The 19,122-nt window shown below is 40.1% G+C and overlaps 1 protein-coding gene across 21 annotated transcripts in view; it reads left to right on the forward strand.

The window, feature by feature from the left end:
* LOC120932477 (protocadherin gamma-B2-like) overlaps positions 1–19,122 on the forward strand; it is a 353,457-nt gene that overhangs the window by 255,929 nt on the left and 78,406 nt on the right. Inside the window, exon 1 of one of the 21 annotated variants that reach the window (XM_040344861.1) lies at positions 740–3,722. The exons of 19 other annotated variants lie outside the window; for them this stretch is intronic. In XM_040344861.1, the coding sequence (XP_040200795.1) occupies positions 1,305–3,722 (2,418 nt within the window). In that variant the 5' untranslated portion in view covers positions 740–1,304. Of the gene's footprint in view, positions 1–739; positions 3,723–8,335; positions 11,837–19,122 lie in introns of those variants that run through there. One more of the 21 variants, XM_040344865.1, reaches the window with a different exon arrangement.

The following is a 19,122-nucleotide window of genomic DNA, read 5'->3' on the forward strand; positions in this document are numbered from 1 at the left end:
GGTAACAGAAGAACAGAGAAGGAGACAGCCACGGGACTTAGTGCTTGGAAGAGAGATAAAAAAACACTGCAGATATATGTGCCCAGTGTTTGTGTTTGTATAATAATTACATATAATAATACAATAATGTATATTGACAGTAAAATAAACATATCAGCATTTTTTGGTTTCTTTTTAGGAAACTATGCACTATAAATGACTTTTTCCTAACCTTGCCTTGTATCCCACTGGCTCTGACCTTGTCCTATGACCCACTAACACCAAGCTTATATTGTGACTGACTCAGCCCAACCCTGGCCTGTAACCCAATCCCCCTAACGCTACTCCAAACCTTCTGTCATTACCCACTTTCCTCATGTGATCCACCCACCTTGATTCTCTTGTGACTTACTCCTAACCTTCTCCTGTAATCCACTTTCTCCAGCCTTGTCTTGTGACCTATTCACCCCTTATCTTCTTCTTTGAGTCACTTTCCCTAACCTTACCCTATTTGTTGAACAAGAGATCTGGAAAAACCTAATGAGCTTCTTATTTATCGAACCTACTATTTATAAACATAAAAAAAAAAATTACTGAGTAGTTGTAGTTGTGCTCTCTTGCTTAATTTGACAGTTATTTTCACCGTATTTTTGCTAAACAAATAGCATACACTGTATACACAATACATTTTAAATGTCTTTGATTTACCAAAAGATCATGATGTATTTATCAAGAAAAAATAATCTGGCACATACCAAAGTTCAGTTCACATAAAAAATATGGGCACTATAGCAATTGTTTTGACATTAAACTGACTTTATTTGCTTAAATTATGAACCAACCATTATCTCAATATTAGGCCAAACAGCTATCAGAATAATATAAGTGTGTTTCATGAGGTACACTTGTTTCTCTTTCTGTTTTTTTTTCTTTTTTCAAGAGTATTAGAAAATCATATTACTGAACACTAAAGGAGTTTATTAAAAATCAGATTTAGCGACAGAACTGGTGACGCTTGTGTGAAAGGTTCTAAAATCGTAAACCTGTATTTATGAAAGTAACTCTAAAATGTTGTAGTTCCCCAATTACACCTCAGAGCGCCGCTGTTTAACCAATAAGGGAAGGATGTGAGAGATGCATGCCTCTATGAGACAGGCAGTACAACTGCAAGAGTAGATATAGAGCATTTCTGCATGAGATGGGAGTGCTTCAGGTCTAACAAAGAAGAAGATATTCTGGAATTTTAATTCAATTAAGGATTATACATTCTACAAGGAATTTCCTCTTATATATTCCCAGCAATAGAAGGAACGGCTGTCTTGAAAATGCATCAACAACAGTCACCCCTGGAAATCAGATGGCAAGTAGTGATTTCATTATTTTCCTGGTTGTGTCATTCAGTCTCTGCTCAGATTCATTATTCCATTGTAGAAGAAATGAGGAAAGGTTCAGTTGTTGGTGATTTAGTGAAAGATCTTGGGATGAATGTGAAGGATATCACTGCAAGAAAACTCAGAATTGTGTCTTATGTTTCTGAAAAATATTTCAGTATCAATCTGGATAATGGAGACCTTTTTATTGCAGAGAGGATAGACAGAGAGACACTGTGTGGGGCTGCAGCTGATTGTGTCCTGACCTTTGATGCTGTGGCTGAGAATCCTTTAAATGTCTTTAATGTTCGGATTGAAATTCAAGATATAAATGACAATCCACCAACATTTCTTGATGAAACAATTAGATTAGAAATAAGTGAATATGCTTCACCAGGAGCAAAGTTTGCTTTGCAGAAAGCTGAGGATTTGGATATAGGAATTAATACATTGAGAATCTACAAGCTGAGTCCAAATGAGCATTTTGTCTTAGGAGAAAGGATCAGCTCTGATGGCAGTATATTTCCTGAGCTGGTTCTAGAAAAGCCTCTAGACCGAGAGACACAAAATTACCATGAACTGATTCTATCAGCTTTCGATGGAGGAAATCCTGTACAGACAGGCACAGCAATGATTAGGATTGCCATCACTGATTTTAATGATAATACACCTATATTTACCCAAGAAGTATATAAAATAAGCATTAAGGAAAATATACCTTTAAATTCCACAGTTCTGCAGGTCAGGGCAACTGATGAGGATGAAGGAGTAAATGCGCAGATTACATATTCTTTTAATACCCGGGCAAATAACATTCTCCAGATGTTTACAATTAATCACAAGAAAGGAGACATAAGAACAAAGGGACATTTAGATTATGAAATGAAAAAACACTATGAAATATCTGTAAAAGCCATGGATGGAGGGGGGCTGGCTGCCCATGCCAAAGTTTTAATAGAGATATTGGATGAGAATGACAATGTTCCTGAGATAACTCTCACCTCCCTGTCTTCTCCTATTCCTGAAGACACATTACCTGGAACTGTGGTGGCACTGATTGCAGTTCATGATAAAGACTCGGGAGAAAATGGAGAAGTTCAGTGTCAAATCATTGGGGATATTCCATTTCAATTAGTGTCATCAGCAAGTAACTTCTATAAAATTGTTACCAAAGATTCTCTGGACAGAGAAAAATTATCATCCTATAACATCACCATTCAAGCATCTGACAAGGGTTCTTCTTTTTTGTCTTCTGTGAAAGTTGTCTCTTTGGACTTGGCGGATGTTAATGACAATGCACCTATTTTTGAGAAGTTGATTTATACTGCATTTGTACCAGAAAATAATTTACCAGGAGCTTCTATATTTCATATTCAAGCTAAAGATATTGACAGTGAAGAAAATGCAAAACTGACTTACTTTATAGTAAGTAACAGTAAAGACAAAGATCCAATATCCTTGCTTGTGTCCATAAATCCAGTGACCGGAGTCATTTATGCACAAAAATCATTTGATTATGAGCAACACAGAGAATTCAACATTCAGGTCATTGCTAAAGACAATGGTTCCCCATCGCTGAACAGCAGCACAACTCTAAAAATTCATGTGGTAGACCAGAATGATAACTCACCAGTCATCCTATACCCACCAAGAGACAGTGAGGGTCCTGTCTTTGAGATGGTGCCTTGGTCATCTGAACAAGGTTCCTTAGTATCTAAAGTGGTGGCAGTGGATGCGGATTCTGGACACAATGCCTGGTTGTCTTATTTTTTGCAAGCATCTGAGCCATCACTTTTTACTATTGATCAGTACACTGGGGAGATCAAAACATCAAAGGTTTTTCATGATAGAGATTCTTTAAAACATAAAGTTGTGGTCATAGTAAAAGACAATGGCTCCCCACCCCTGTCTGCTTCTGTGACTCTAAACCTGGTGATTGCTGATAATTTTCAGCAAATAATTCCTGAAATGAACAAACAGCCAAGCAAAGTGGACTCTCAGTCAAACTTACAAATGTACCTGGTAATTGCCTTGTCATTGATTACTTTTCTGTTTGTATTGACTGTGATAGTCGCTGTGGTCTCCAAATGCAGAGAGTCCAAATCTTTGCCTTACTTTGGCCCTGTGGATACACAATTATATCATACGGTAGATCCCAGATTTATTTCACAGTTTAACAATGGAACATTGCAGCTGCCCTACACATACAATGTTTTTCCAACTCTGGATTCAATGGACAAGGAATTTGCTTACCTAAAATCTCAGCAGTGTGTTCCGGCTGTTCCTGTAGATAGACTAATTGATGCGGATGATTCAGGAATTGGTAATGAAAACATAAGAGACCCTATAGCTGATCATAATCTTATTTTACAGGTATGTAAAAACTATAATATTTAATTAGTCTGCATTCTTTAAAACAATGTTGCAGATATGTTTGTTATAAAGGCTGTGTTGACCCATACAGTATTTGCAAATCAGAGTAAATCTATAATTATTATCAATTTTCTGTTATTTTATTTCATTTTAATGATTTTGTAAAATAATAATTACCAAAAATTCTCTTGATAATAGCAAGCTGTTTCATACAATAGAGATTGTTAACTCTTGTGACCATAAGGCATCCATAGTTACTAGGCCATCAGAAGACCAGCACTCACAGTGCATCCCATAACTCTTTTAGTTTTCTAGCATTGCACAAGAGACCAAACCCCTCTAGGGATTATAAATGGGCATAGTCTATGATGTCGCATTGCTCAGAAAAACATATCAACATACAGAAAAATACTTTTCTTTATGGCTGTTTTAAGGTATAGTAGCACAACACTAGTGATTGACTGTATTTAATAAATACATTATATTATGTATACTTAACAATAGACAAATATTTTATGTTTATGGGAAAAATTATTTAAAGTGGAAATAAACTTTCCTATTATTTATAGCTAAGGAAGCTGTCATATTAGCCTCTGCATGATCTGCAGTTACCTGTACATGTGATCAGCTACGACACCAACCATTTCATGGCTTGACAGTTGGGTTGAGAGCAATATAAGCACACTAGAAACTATAGCAGTTATAATTCACGGCATGCCTTGAATGTAACTGACTTAGAAAAGAGGTGAATCAGTGGTATTAATTCTGCTTAAAAAAATTCTATGTGGCCAGGGTTCTGCACATGAGTGTTTATAGGAATGTTTGCCCTTCAACTAAATTTACAATAAATGAGATGTTTAAAAGGAACATATTTACAAAATGTTATTTTTTTTTTCATTTCTGAAAATATAGCGTTAAAGAATGATTGGTCTTTTTTCATAAATGGTTCTTATTTTTAGTTGCTAAGTGGTATTAAACCCAAAAGCAAACATTTTTTATATTGCAGTTTACCAATTCTTAGATGTAATGGCTGTATTAGTTTTATTTTTTTAGACTTGTTTTCCAGTAACCAGTAAATCTGTTGTTTTTCAAAAGGATAAGCTCTGCAGCAGAATGTATTAGTTACAGAGATAGTAATTTAAAACTGGCAGTGATGCTTACAATGATCAGATTATATTTATGTATGTAAAACCTTATCCTGAAAACTGCTTATAAAATATTAGCATCGGTCCAAAGAGTCCCCTGCCAGCACGAAAACTAAGAATCGGTTGATCTAACACCACTGATCGCTCGGTTCTCACAGTTTCCCGAGCAGAAAACTGGTGATTGTCAGTCACCGCTCTCTGCTCTGCCCCTCCTCACTCACAGGAGTGCTGGGCTGTGAAGGGGGCGGGATTATCCGGCTTAGGCTATCAGTGCCTGAGCCAGGTGTCGGTCCAGGCATGTTGGTCGGATCCCGACATCATTGTCGCAAACTTGCCAAAACCTGGACAAGCTCTGTGACGTCAGCCGACAGCTGGCTTTTTTCCAGCTGTCTGCTGAAAATGGATCACAGGAGTGCAGTTTGTTCTTTGAGCTTTGGCTGTACTTCTCCTTTAAATATGTTTGCGTATCTAACACTCCCCTCCCCCAAGAGACAAAAAGACTGACAATACTGCTGGCCAAAGTTACCGCATGTGCTCATTCACCCAGAGTGGGTGCACTCTAATGCAGGAGGTGTGTTCTTTGCCAGATCACCAGGTAAAAACAGAGGGGGCGAATAAGAAAAAAAGAATACTATTGCAGCCACCACATCTAATGATTGGTAAGCTGCAATATACATTTTTGGTTTGGAGTTTAATACTAATTTAAAAACAAGCAATCACAATTCCTGAATGTCAGTGCATTTTTATTACTTGCTATGAGTTAACCTACATAAGAATTAGCATTTCAACTGGAAGTTCTGACATTTAAGGGGCCAGATTCAGGAATAATTACAGCGGCGTAACATATCCCCTTTACGTTACTCCGCCGCAAGTTTTCGTCGTAAGTGCTTGATTCACAAAGCACTTGCGTGTAAACTTGCGGCGGTGTAGCGTAAAGCCGTCTGGCGCAAGCCCGCCTAATTCAAATGGGGCGTGTACCATTTAAATTAGGCGCGTTCCCGCGCCGAACGTTCTGCGCATGCTCTGTTAGGAAATTTCCCGCCGTGCTTTGCGTGAAATTACGGTGCCCCGACGTGTTTTGTGAACGGCGACGTGTGTTACGTCCTTTCGTATTCCCGGACGTCTTACGCAAAAAAAAAATTGAAATTCGACGCGGGAACCACGGCCATACTTTAACATATCTGGTCTAAATCTAAGCCATGAAATAGCAGGCTTAAGATTGCAACGGGAAAAACCGACTAGCGTCGACGTAAGAGAATGCGACGAACGCGCGTACCTTCGTGGATAGCCGTAAACAGCTAATTTGCATACCCGACGCGGAAAACGACGCGAACTCCACCCAGCGGTCGCCGAAGTATTGCATCCCAAGATCCGAAGGCGTACGAAGCCGTACGCCTGTCGGATCTTAGCCAAAAGCCGTTGTATCTTTGTTTGTGAATTACAAATAAAGATACAATGCGGCAAATTTGAAAGTACGCCAGAGTATCAGCAGATACTCCGGCGTACTTTTTCTGTGAATCTGCCCCTTTATTTTTAATAGTGAAAAATATTAATGAAAAAGGGGTGGGTTAGAAACCCCTGCCATGTTTCATTTGTAGCCTGTGTCTACCTTTGCTGACTATTTCTCACTATTTCCATGGTGAAAAAGTGATTGTATTGCTATCTGTGTCCTGTCCCAATGACCACAGAAAGAAAAGATTTTCTCAGGGCACAGAGAGCAAAAGAAAAATCTGTCAGAGACCTGGATGTATAAAGGTTGATATGTATAACTAAGGAACCTTTGCTGCTTGTCAAATAATTGACCATTCAATGAATAATAGTAGTCATAATATTGTACAGCTGTAGCACTGTTTAAATATATATATATATTAAACACACCAAACTTTTATTATGTTGCTGCTTATCTCACCGGGTGCACAAGAGCTGTTCTCTAAAATGTCAGAACACTGACACATGTGAGATTAGTCATTCTCTAATAGAGCCTGCATGTGACCATAGATAAACTTCCACCCTCCGCAACATAGCAAGCAACAAAGAGAACATAATTAGGCACTATGGAAGTGATTTATGTAGTAAACATAAATGTGAGCTATTTGAATTCTAGTGATTTTACTTGTATATTTGAATATCTACAGTATTTGCATAGTTGCTGGTTATTCCACTTTCTTCAATTTTAGAATTGTTCATGCCCCACCCCATCTCCTTCAGATTGTCCTACCAGGCAAGGGATTGCTCAAAGGACATAGGTTACTGTAACAGGTGGCACTTAGCCCACAACCCCCACCCTTTCCTCCCTCCCTTACAATAACAGTCCTTCTCTTTAGGATGGTACCATCTTTGATAAGGTGTCGTCCTTGGTGAGACTCTATATCCTGGATTGTGATACTGGCTCAGGGATGACACAGTCATGTAGATTCTGGCCTGTCTTAAAGAAGAATTTCAGGTATGAATATGTTATACATAGTTACAGAGCCAATGCCCCTGGAAGCTGTAAACTACTACCTGCTGCTCACTGAACACAGGAGGTCAGTTGTTCAACTAGGGCACCTTTTATAGGATTGTTTGCATTTTCAGAATGAATTTAAAGTGTTATCTGATTGGACAAGGCAGAGAGGCAGGGTGGTGACATCACACTCGTAACCTTCTCTAATCAGGGAATGCTATGCATTCATTAAGAAAACGCATTCTCTGAATGACACCCATGCTGAGTAGTCGACTTGCTGTGTTTACAATGCAGTAGTCCACCTGTTCAGCACAAGGACCCAGAAGCAAGTGGAGATCACTATAGTAGAGGTGTCTGCTTCAGTGCTTTCCAGCTACCAGTGACATCGGCCAGGTGTTGTATATAACTGTATGAAATATCCAAACCAGGAAATCATCTTTAAACTAATGTTTGACTCACATCAACCCTTTCTGCAGTCTCTTACCTTATAATGATGCTGTCTGATCACTAAGAAGAATGAGTAAATATTTTCTCCTACCTGCAGCTGATGATATAATCATAGGTAGGCAAAGCCATTTGACAGGAGCTCCAGGAGAGCCTTTTAGTGATACAAGTTAGGTTTTTTTTTTTTCAAAGTTAATAATGTTGCTGTATATTGAGACATGCCACCAATGTCTTCATCTAGACTTGTATAGTCACTGAAAGGTTAGGAAGCTCAGCTCAATAAACCCTTTTGAGCCTGGTTTACCTAGAAAGGCAACAACAATTTAATGCAAGCTCCTCATTTTCATATAGCACATACCAAGTCCTAGCTTGAGTTATTAAGAGCACAAATGGAAAAAAGATTGCATATTTTGTTCAGAAATTCATTATTTTATTGCTGGTAACTATTTTAGCCTAGGTTTTTAAACTCTTTCTAAAAAATGTACTAACGTTTGTGTTTATATAATAATTACATATAATAATACAGCAATCAACAATAACAGTAAAATAAACATATCAACATTTTAGGGTTTTTCCTAACCTTGTCTTGTATCCCACTGGCTCTAACCTCATTCTGTGACCCACTAACACCAAGCTTTTGCTCTGACCGACTCAGCCCAACCCTGGCCTGTAACCAACTCTCTGTAACCTTGTCTGTGATCTGCTCCTGCTACTACTAACCTTCCGTTATGACCCACTTCCTTCATGTGACCCACCAACTTGGATTCTCCTGAGACTCACACCTCCTAACCTTCTCCTGTGACCCACTTTCCCTAACCTTGTCCTGTGGTCTATTCACCCCGTATCTTCTCCTTTGAACCACTCTCCCTAACCTTATCCCATTTTTTGAAGAAGAGATCTGGAAAAACCTAATGGGCTTCATATTTATTGAACCTATTATTTAGAAATATGAACAGCAAAATATAGAAAATACAGAGTAGTTATAGTTGTGCTCTCTTGCCTAATTTGACGATAATGCCCACAGTATTAGCACTAAACATATAGCACTGTATACACAATACCTTTTAAATGCCTTTGATTTACCAAAAGATGAGGGCGCATTTATCTATTAAAAACTAGCACATACCATGTCACAAAGTTCAGTTCTCGTAAAAAAAATATGGCCTCTATGGCAATTGTTTTAATTTTAAACTTACTTGATTTTCTTGAACTATAAACCAGTCATTATCTCAATCTTAGGCCAAAAAATCACTTGTTTTGCTTTGCGTTTTTTTTTAAGAGTATTGGAAAATCATATTACTCAACATTAAAGGACCAGAGTTTCTTTTTTAAATCAGTTTTAGTGACGGAACTGATGACGCTCGTGTAAAAGGTCCTTGATTCTTAGTCTATATTTATGAAAGTAACTCTAAAATGTTGTAGTACCCCAATAACACCTCAGAGCGCCGCTGTTGAACCAATAAGGGAAGGATGTGAGAGATGCATACCTCTATGAGACAGGCAGTACAACTGCAAGAGTAGATATAGAGCATTTCTGCATGAGATGGGAGTGCTTCAGGTCTAATGAAGAAGAAGATTTTCTGTAACTGGAATTCAATTAAGGATTATACATTCTACCACGAATTTCCTCTTATATATTCCCAACAACAAAAGGAACGGCTTTCTTGAAAATGCATCAACAACAATCACCCCTGGAAATCAGATGGCAAGTAGTGATTTCATTATTTTCCTGGTTGTGTCATTCAGTCTCTGCTCAGATTCATTATTCCATTGTAGAAGAAATGAGGAAAGGTTCAGTTGTTGGTGATTTAGTGAAAGATCTTGGAATGAATGTTAAGGATATCACAGCAAGAAAACTCAGAATTGTGTCTGATGTTTCTGAAAAATATTTCAGTGTCAATCTGGAGAATGGAGACCTTTTTATTGCAGAGAGGATAGACAGAGAGACACTGTGTGGGGCTGCAGCTGATTGTGTCCTGACCTTTGATGCTGTGGCTGAGAATCCTTTAAATGTGTTTAATGTTCGGATTGAAATTCAAGATATAAATGACAATCCACCAAGATTTCATTATGAAGCAATACGATTAGAAATAAGAGAATCTGCTTTACCAGGAGCAAAGTTTGCTTTGCAGAAAGCTGAGGATTTGGATATAGGAATTAATACACTGAGAAGCTACAAGCTGAGTCCAAATGAGCATTTTGTCTTAAGAGAAAGGATCAGCTCTGATGGCAGTATATTTCCTGAGCTGGTTCTAGAAAAGCCTCTAGACCGAGAGACACAAAATTACCATGAACTGATTCTATCAGCTTTCGATGGAGGAAATCCTGTACAGACAGGCACTGTGCTGATTAAGATTACCATCACTGATTCTAATGATAATACACCTATATTTACCCAAGAAGTATATAAAATAAGCATTAAGGAAAATATACCTTTAAATTCTACAGTTCTGCAGGTCAAAGCAACTGATGAAGATGAAGGAGTAAATTCACAGATTACATATTCATTCAGTACCCTGGCAAATAACATTCTCCAGATGTTTACAATCAATCACAAGAATGGAGACATTAGAACAAAGGGACATTTAGATTATGAAATGAAAAAACACTATGAAATATCTGTACAAGCCATGGATGGAGAAGGTCTAGCTGCCCATGCCAAAGTTTTAATAGAGATATTGGATGAGAATGACAATGTTCCTGAGATAACCCTCACCTCCCTGTCTTCTCCTATTCCTGAAGACACATTACCTGGAACTGTGGTGGCACTGATTGCAGTCCGTGATAAAGACTCGGGAGAAAATGGAGAAGTTCAGTGTCAAATCATTGGGGATATTCCATTTCAATTAGTGTCATCAGCAAGTAACTTCTATAAAATTGTTACCAAAGATTCTCTGGACAGAGAAAAATTATCATCCTATAACATCACCATTCAAGCATCTGACAAGGGTGTTCCTGGTTTGTCTTCTATGAAAGTCGTCTATTTGGACTTGGCGGATGTTAATGACAATGCACCTATGTTTGAGAAGTTGATTTATACTGCATTTGTACCAGAAAATAATTTACCAGGAGCTTCCATATTTCATATTCAAGCGATAGATATTGACAGTGAAGAAAATGCAAAACTGACTTACTTTATAGTAAATAATGACAACGATCCCATATCTTTGCTTGTGTCCATAAATCCAGTGACCGGAGTCATTTATGCGCAAAAATCATTTGATTATGAGCAACACAGAGAATTCATCATTCAGGTCATTGCTAAAGACAATGGTTTCCCATCACTAAACAGCAGCACAACTCTAAAAATTCATGTGGTAGATCAGAATGATAACTCACCAGTCATCCTATACCCACCAAGAGACAATGATGGCCCTGTCTTTGAGATGGTGCCTTGGTCATCTGAACAAGGTTCCTTAGTATCTAAAGTGGTCGCGGTGGATGCGGATTCTGGACACAATGCCTGGTTGTCTTACTTTTTGCAAGCTTCTGAGCCATCACTTTTTACTATTGATCAGTACACTGGGGAGATCAAAACATCAAAGGTTTTTCATGGTGGAGATTCTTTAAAACATAAAATTGTGGTCATAGTAAAAGACAATGGCTCCCCACCCCTGTCTGCTTCTGTGACTCTAAACCTGGTGATTGCTGATCATTTTCAGCAGATAATTCCTGAAATGAACAAACAGCCAAGCAAACTGGACTCTCAGTCAAACTTACAAATGTACCTGGTAATTGCCTTGTCATTGATTACTTTTCTGTTTGTATTGACTGTGATAGTCGCTGTGGTCTCCAAATGCAGAGAACCCAAATCTTTGCCTTACTTTGGCCCTGTGGATACACGCTTATATCATACTGTAGATCCCAGATTTATTTCCCAGTTTAACAATGGAACATTGCAGCTGCCGTACACATACAATGTTTTTCCAACTCTGGATTCAATGGACAAGGAATTTGCTTACCTAAAATCTCAGCAGTGTGTTCCGGTTGTTCCTGTAGATAGACTAATTGACGCGGATGATTCAGGAATTGGTAATGAAAACATAAGAGACCCGATAGCTGATGACAGTCTTATTTTGCAGGTATGTTCAAACTATGATATTTAATTAGTCTGCTTTAAAACAATGTTGCAGATATGCTTATTTTTAAAGGCTTTGTTGACTCATATGGTGTTAAAGCAGTTCTCCACCCTAAAGTGAAGTCACGCTGATAGGCACCCTCCCCCCTCCGGTGTCACATTTGACACCTTTCAGGGGGAGGGGGACAGATACCTGTCTAAAGACAGGTATTTGAACCCACTTCCGGCCCGGCATTCACGGGCAAAAGATGGGCATTGCGTCACATCCCGTCGCCCCCCCCCCCCCCCCGTTGTGTGCTGGGAACACTCGGCTCCCAGCACACAGCGGGAGCCAATCGGCGGGCGCAGTGCGACTCGCGCATGCGCCGTAGGGAACCGGTCAGTGAATCCGGAGCGCTTCACTTCCTGGTTCCCTCAGCGTGGATGGAGGGGGGAGCAGCAGGGTGACGAGCGATCGCTCGTCCTCTGCTGCGGACGCCGCTGGACTCCAGGACAGGTAAGTGTCCTAATATTAAAAGTCAGCAGCTGCAGTATTTGTAGCTGCTGGCTTTTAATATTTTTTTTGAGCGAACATCCGCTTTAACAAATCAGAGGAGGTCCATAATGATTTTAAATTTTCTGTTATTTTCTGTTATTTTATTTTAATGATTTGGTAAAAGAATAGTTGCAAAAAAAATTCTTGATAATAGAAAGCAGTTTTTATACAATAGAGACTGTAAACTCTGACCATAGTTTTCAGACCATCAGAAGACCAGCACTAATAGTGCATCCCATATCTCTCTTAGTTTTCTAGCATTGCACAGGAGGCCAAACCCCCCTAGGAATATAAATGGCCATATTCTAGGATGTAGTCCCATTGCTCAGGAAAACATATCAGCATGATTTTATGCATGGCTGTTTTAAGCTATAGTGTCACAACACTAGTGATTGACTGTATTTATTAAACTAATTATATTATGTGTACTTAACAATAGACAAGTATTTTATGTTTATGGAAAAAATAATTGAAAATAAAATCAAACCTGTAAAGCAGGTGTGCCCAACCTTTCGAAGAGCGAGGGCCACTTAAGCAAATTGGTAACCAGTCGTGGGCCACAATGAGTGGAGCGGATGACAGGTCACGGCTATCTATAGGCCCTCCGATCCGCCCAGATGAAAGGGGATGAATTCACTTCTGTTTTTCAGATTGGAGGTAGGCGGACGTAAACGGACATCTGTCGCTCTATAGCGGTGAATTGAGGGTCCCATTTGGTCGGGCTGATCACGTGAAAGGGGCCTAAGACTGCTTTCACAATGATGTGCTGCGGTTTATCCACACCGTGGGTGTAGCATAGTGAACCTGTATCAATCCGGCAGGTTAGCTGACTCCACCTGTGGCAAAAGCCGGCCCTGTAGAGGACTCATCAGCTTATAGGGCTCTGCTCCACAGCCGCTTTCTTCCTCTACCACCAGCTTCATTCACAACACTGTTGCTGCGGTATGGCGGGTCGGCAACCTGTGATCTTGGCTTGCCAACCCACCAATCTCGAGCAGGAGGTCGGGGGCCACATCAGAGGGCTCAGCGGGCCACATGTAGCCCCCAGGCCACTGGTTGGCTACCCCGGCTGTAAAGCTTTGCTTGATCTGCAGTTGCCTGCAAATGTGATCAGCTATGACACCACCATTTTATGGCTTGGCAGTTGGGTTTAGAGCTAACATAAGCACACTAGAAACTGAAACAGTTATCGTTTATCACATGTCATTATTGTAACTGACTGGGTCTTTATATTCTCATGATTGTATACATTTGGTGGAGTTGCTATCTGTCGTCTCTAGCTAGGATATTTGTCTTGTTGGCTGATAATCAATTTAAAGTCTGTTCGATTTCTGAGACCACTTGGCTGCTAACTGATTTGACGTTGGTTTTACTTTTGTACTTTTGTATACATATTATTGTTAAGCAGTCCCTAAAGTCTACCCACCAGCCTTAATTGTGGTTATTTTTGTACCCCTTTATGTTTATTCTTGCCTAGGTTGCAGTGTTGCCAACCATCTGTATTTTTACGGACAGTTCGTAAAAACGGGCACTTTTATCCCCAATGGAGATTGGAGGCAGGGGGTGATGGTGGCTGTGGTGGCACCGCAGAGGGGGATGGGGCCAGGGGGCAATGGAAGCAGTGGGTGTTAGTGGCAGGGGGTGATTGGAGGCAGGGTTGTTGGTGGCACTGCAGAGGGGGATGAAGGCAGGGGACGATGGAGGCAGGGGGTGATTGGAGGCAGGGGGCCTGGGGGAGATTGGAGGCAGAGGGAGATTGGAGGAAGGGGGAGATTGTGGCACCGCAGAGGGGGGTGAAGGCAGGGGGTGTTGGTGGCAGAGTGTGATGGAGGCAGGGAGTGATGTGACTAAATAATATAATTGCACAATATACATCTTATATTTTGATCCAGGGGAGCTGCTTGTCACCATAAGTAGTCAATATTACTTCACACTGTGATTAATTATTTTTTACTTATTACTTTTGGTGCGGAAATACACCTCACTTTCATTAGACTAAATAATTTGCCCTTATTATATCGAAAATAACAAAAATATGTTTTTTTACCTTAATATCTACCTTAAATCACATTGCTATTTGCCTAAGGTACTTGTTTGTAGCCTAAATACTGAAACTTGCACCTAAAAATAAAATTTAGTAACTTTTGTGAAATGCCAGTAAAAACGTGGCTGTGCCAGTAAATTTTGGGTGTTGTGCCAGTAAATTTCAATCTGGTAGGTTGGCAACACTGCTAGGTTGTACTGTGCAATTTTGGGTACACAAATAAAGGAATTACAAAAAAAGAATATATTGGTGGGATTAAAATGGTTGCAAAGGCTCAAGTTTTTTTGCAGCAGCTCCTCCAGCATCCCCCCCCCCCCAACACTTACCTGAGCCCAACCTTCCTCCATCGATGTGCACGAGAGCCTCGGCTCTGCAGGGATTCTCTCTCCCCATTGGCTGAGACAGCATTGGGAGCCAATCACAGCTATTGAGCCAATGAGGAGATAGAAAAAACCTGTATCCCAAAACTGCTTATAAAGTATTACCTGGAGTCTGGTTTAAATGTATTAGAGTATTTAAATCTGTTTGCGTATCCAACACTCCCCTCCCCCAAGAGACAAAAAGGTCTTATGCACCTCACATAACTTCAAGACCCTGTGGATATGTGAAATGACAGCCTCAGCCCAGGCTCCAGCCAAGCCACGTCCCCACTCCCCTCCCCCAGACTGACAATACTACTACTGTCCAAAGGTACTGCCTGTGCTCATTCATCCAGAGTGTTGGCACTCTAGTGCAGGAGGTGTATTACTGACCAGATCACCAGGTGAATACAGAGGGGGGAAAGTTGAAAAAAAGAAAAGAATGCAGCCACCACATCTAATAATTGGTAAGCTGCAATATATATTTTTGGTTTGGTGTTTAATACCGCTATAAGATCGACCAATCACAATTCCTGAAGGCTAGTACAAGTTAATCTACATTAGCACTTCAACTGGAAGTTCTGCCATTTTATTGTGGTTGTATTAAAGAATATTAAAGTGGTTGTAAACCCTCTCCTATTCCCAGTGAAGTGAACAACCTCAGATGATACACAGAGATGAAAACATCTCTGCTACATAGGTGTCACATGTGTAGCGGTACCCCCGTAGTGGCTGCTGAAGTGTTGGATTGTCTGTCATCCTGCCCAGCCCGGCATTCACCTCTCAGACACTCAGAGACATAGAACAGTCCATATGCTTTGTTTTTGTTTTTTGTTTTTTGTTTTTATTGAGGGGATTGAACTTGGATGGGGTAAGGGAAATATGGGATGCCCAGTAGAATTGGTGGCACTTGCTTTGGACAACTATATACAGTCCAGTATATACACTTAATTTCTCCTCTTGCACATCGCTTCCTCTCTAATACTTAGGTCTTTCTCCTCTAGCACATCGCTTCCTCTGTAATCCTCAAAGTACAAAGCACAAAGTGGTTAGGCCTCACACTGGCTCAACCAGGCCCTAAGCAATTGCACTTTGCAGGCAGGGACCGCGGTCCCCTATAGTGTAGCAAAATAGAAAGTCTTTGTTTCTATTTGTCCAACATGCGGCTACTGTGCAAAGTAAGCCATCTTTAGGCCGTGCCAGTTCTCCTGGCTGCAGTTGCCTCTCTCCACTGACCCCTTCACCACAGTACACACTTCTGGTTCTGCATCCATCTCAGACTGCAAGGTCCAAGTCCTCTCAGGCGTACATCCCCGTCCTCCCGACTGTGCATCACTCACCAGCCCTCTTTGCTGCGACCAGTTGTCCTCCCTGGAGTCTCTTAGTAGTGCTCTCTCCTGCTGTCCTCTCCTTGCTCTCTCTTGTGCCTCCGGTCCAGGACCTCTTCATGCATTCTTGAAGGTGGCCCCGACTGCACCCAAGCCCAGGTCCAAGGTTGCTCTCCCCCTCAGACTGTGGAGCCCCCTTAAAGGCCCCAACAGCCTCCACACTCTCTCACTCCAGCTCTCCCACCTTACAATTCCTCCCCAGCTGGGCTGACCCTGGTTATTTAAGAAAACCTGCCCCATGCCAATCCAAGTTGGGGATTGGTCAAGGCTCCTTAGAATACCCCAAGTAGCTCCACTTCTCCTCTACTCCTCTCTTTCCAGAATCTAATTGAAAGAAGAGGGAGGTCTTGTGATGCTGCCTGTGAGTCACCAGCTGCTACCCTGAGCCACTCACAGCTCACAATTAAAACAAAACAAACAGGCCTGACTGTCAGCCAGGCCTACCTAAATTTACCAGACACAAAAATTATTCCTCTAGCACCTACCTAACTAGACGGTATGTATGCTGTCTTCCCCTTTCTATACTCTTTGAAAAGTGCAGATTGTCTTATAAATCTTTCTTCCGCTTTCAGCAGTTGGTGATTAGTCTGCACTGTGTGAGAGCTGAAGGAACATGCAGAGCTGCAGTCTGAATAGACAAGCTACCTGCTAATCTCCCTCTAAGCACATCAAATTTTCAGCTACTGTTATCTCGGAGAACAGAAGTGACTCATGCTGATAACAAAGTAACAAAAATGGCACTGAGAGCTTTGGAGAAAGATATGTAAAGACTACAGATATATGTGCTTAAGTCAAAGTTCATGAATGGGGTTTACAAAATCTTTAATGTAGAGGGGGTGGGTTAGAACCCCTGCCAGGTTTTTATTTATATTTATATTCTGTGTCTACCTTTACTGACTTTTTCTGACTTTTTCTCACTTTTTTTGTCATGGTGAAAAGGTGATTTTAATGGCTGTCTGTGTCTTGTCTCATTGACCACAGAAAAGAGAGATTTTCTCAGGACACAGAGGGCAAAAAAAGAGACCTGAATGTAAATGTTTTGAAGTATAACTGAGGAATCTTTGTTGCTTGGATTAACATGGACATTTCAATGAATAATAGTAGTCATATTATTGTACAGCTGTAGCACTTTTCAAATATATACATTAAACACACTGAACTTGTGTTGTATTAATGCTTACCTCACTCAAGGGTGGGTTCTCTGCGATATCAGGGCACAGTTATTGACACATGTGAGATTAATCATTCTCTATTAGAGCCTGCATTTGACCATAGATAAACAGCCACACTCTGCAACTTAGCAAGCAACAAAGAGAATATAATTAAGCATTATAAAGGTGATTTATTTACTAAACAGAAATGTGAGCTATTTGGATTCTATTTATTTTACTTGTCTTTTTGAATGTAATTTTGCATGGTTGCTGGTTATTCCATTTTCTGCTATTTTCAAATTGTCCATGTCCTACCCCATCCCCTGCAAATTGTCCTACCAAGCGAGGGATTGCTTATAGGACATAGGCTACTGTAATAGAGGCACTTAACCTACCCACAATAACAGTCCTTTTCTCCAGGATGGAATCATCTTTGGTAAGGTGTCGTCCTTGGTGAGCCTCTATATCCTGGATTGTGATACTGGCTCAGGGATGACACAGTCATGTAGATTCTGGCCTGTCTTAAAGAAGAATTTCAGGTATGAATATTTTATACATAGTTACATAGGTCCAGCTTGGACCAATGTAACTATGTATATAACATACAAGGCCAATGCTTCTGGAAGCTGTAAATTACTGGAGTGTGCTCCATTACTCCAGTGATCTCCACTTGCTTTAGGGCCCCGTGCTGAACAGGTGGCCTTCTGCTCACTAAACACAGGTCAGTTGTTCAAATAGGACACCATTCATAGAATGCATGCATTTTCTGAATGAATTCAAAGTGTTATCTGATTGGACAAGGCAGAGAGGTGGGGCAGTGACATCACACGCTTAACCTTCTCTAATCAGAGAATGCTATGCATTCATAAGGAAAATGCGAACAATTCTCTGAATGACAGCCATGCTGAGAAATTGACTTGCTGTGTTCACAACGCAGCAGGCCACCTGTTCAGCACGGAACCTGGAAGTGGAGATCACTATAGTACAAGTGTCCACTTAAGTGACTTTCAGCTTCCAGGGACATTGGCCAAGTATGGTATATACATAGTTACATTGGTCCAAGTTGGGGCAGTGTAACTACAGGTACTTATAAACTATCTATACCTGGAATTAATCTTTAACTACTGTTTGAGATAGATCAGCCCTTTCTGCAGTGTCCTATCTTGTAATAATGCTGTTTGATCACAATAAAGAATGAGGAAATACTTCCTGCAGCTCATGACATAATTGTAGATAAGCCATTTGACAGGAGCTCCAGGACAGCCTTTTACTGTTAAAAGTCAGTTTATTTTTATTTTTTTCAATAATGTTGCTGTTTATTGAGACATGCCACCAATGTATTCATGTAGACTTGTATAGTCACTGAAAGGTTGGAAAACTCAGCTCATTAAACCCTTTTGAGCCTGGTATACCTAGGGAGGCATCAGCATATACCACATACCAAGTACTAGCTTGAATCAATAGGAGCACAAACGGAAAAAAGAATTGCATATTTTGTTGAAAAAGTTATTATTTTATTGCTGTTAACTATTTCAGACAATATTTGTATTTATTTTTTTATTTTTATTTTTTCACAATCGAAGTTTATTCAAAGAAAATTATAACAAAATATTTTTAAGCTCTTTCTAAAAAATGTACTAATATTTTTGTGTGTATGGGGTTGTATAATTATTACATGAAGTATAGTGTTATATAATAACACAATAATAGACAATAACAGTAAAATAAACATATCAGTAGCCTGTCCTGAATTTTTTTGGTTACGTTTTAGGAAACTATGCCATATGAACTACTTTTTTCTAACCTTGTCATG

The sequence above is a fragment of the Rana temporaria genome, chromosome 3 (assembly GCF_905171775.1).
Source record: "Rana temporaria chromosome 3, aRanTem1.1, whole genome shotgun sequence".
Classification (NCBI taxonomy): domain Eukaryota; kingdom Metazoa; phylum Chordata; class Amphibia; order Anura; family Ranidae; genus Rana; species Rana temporaria.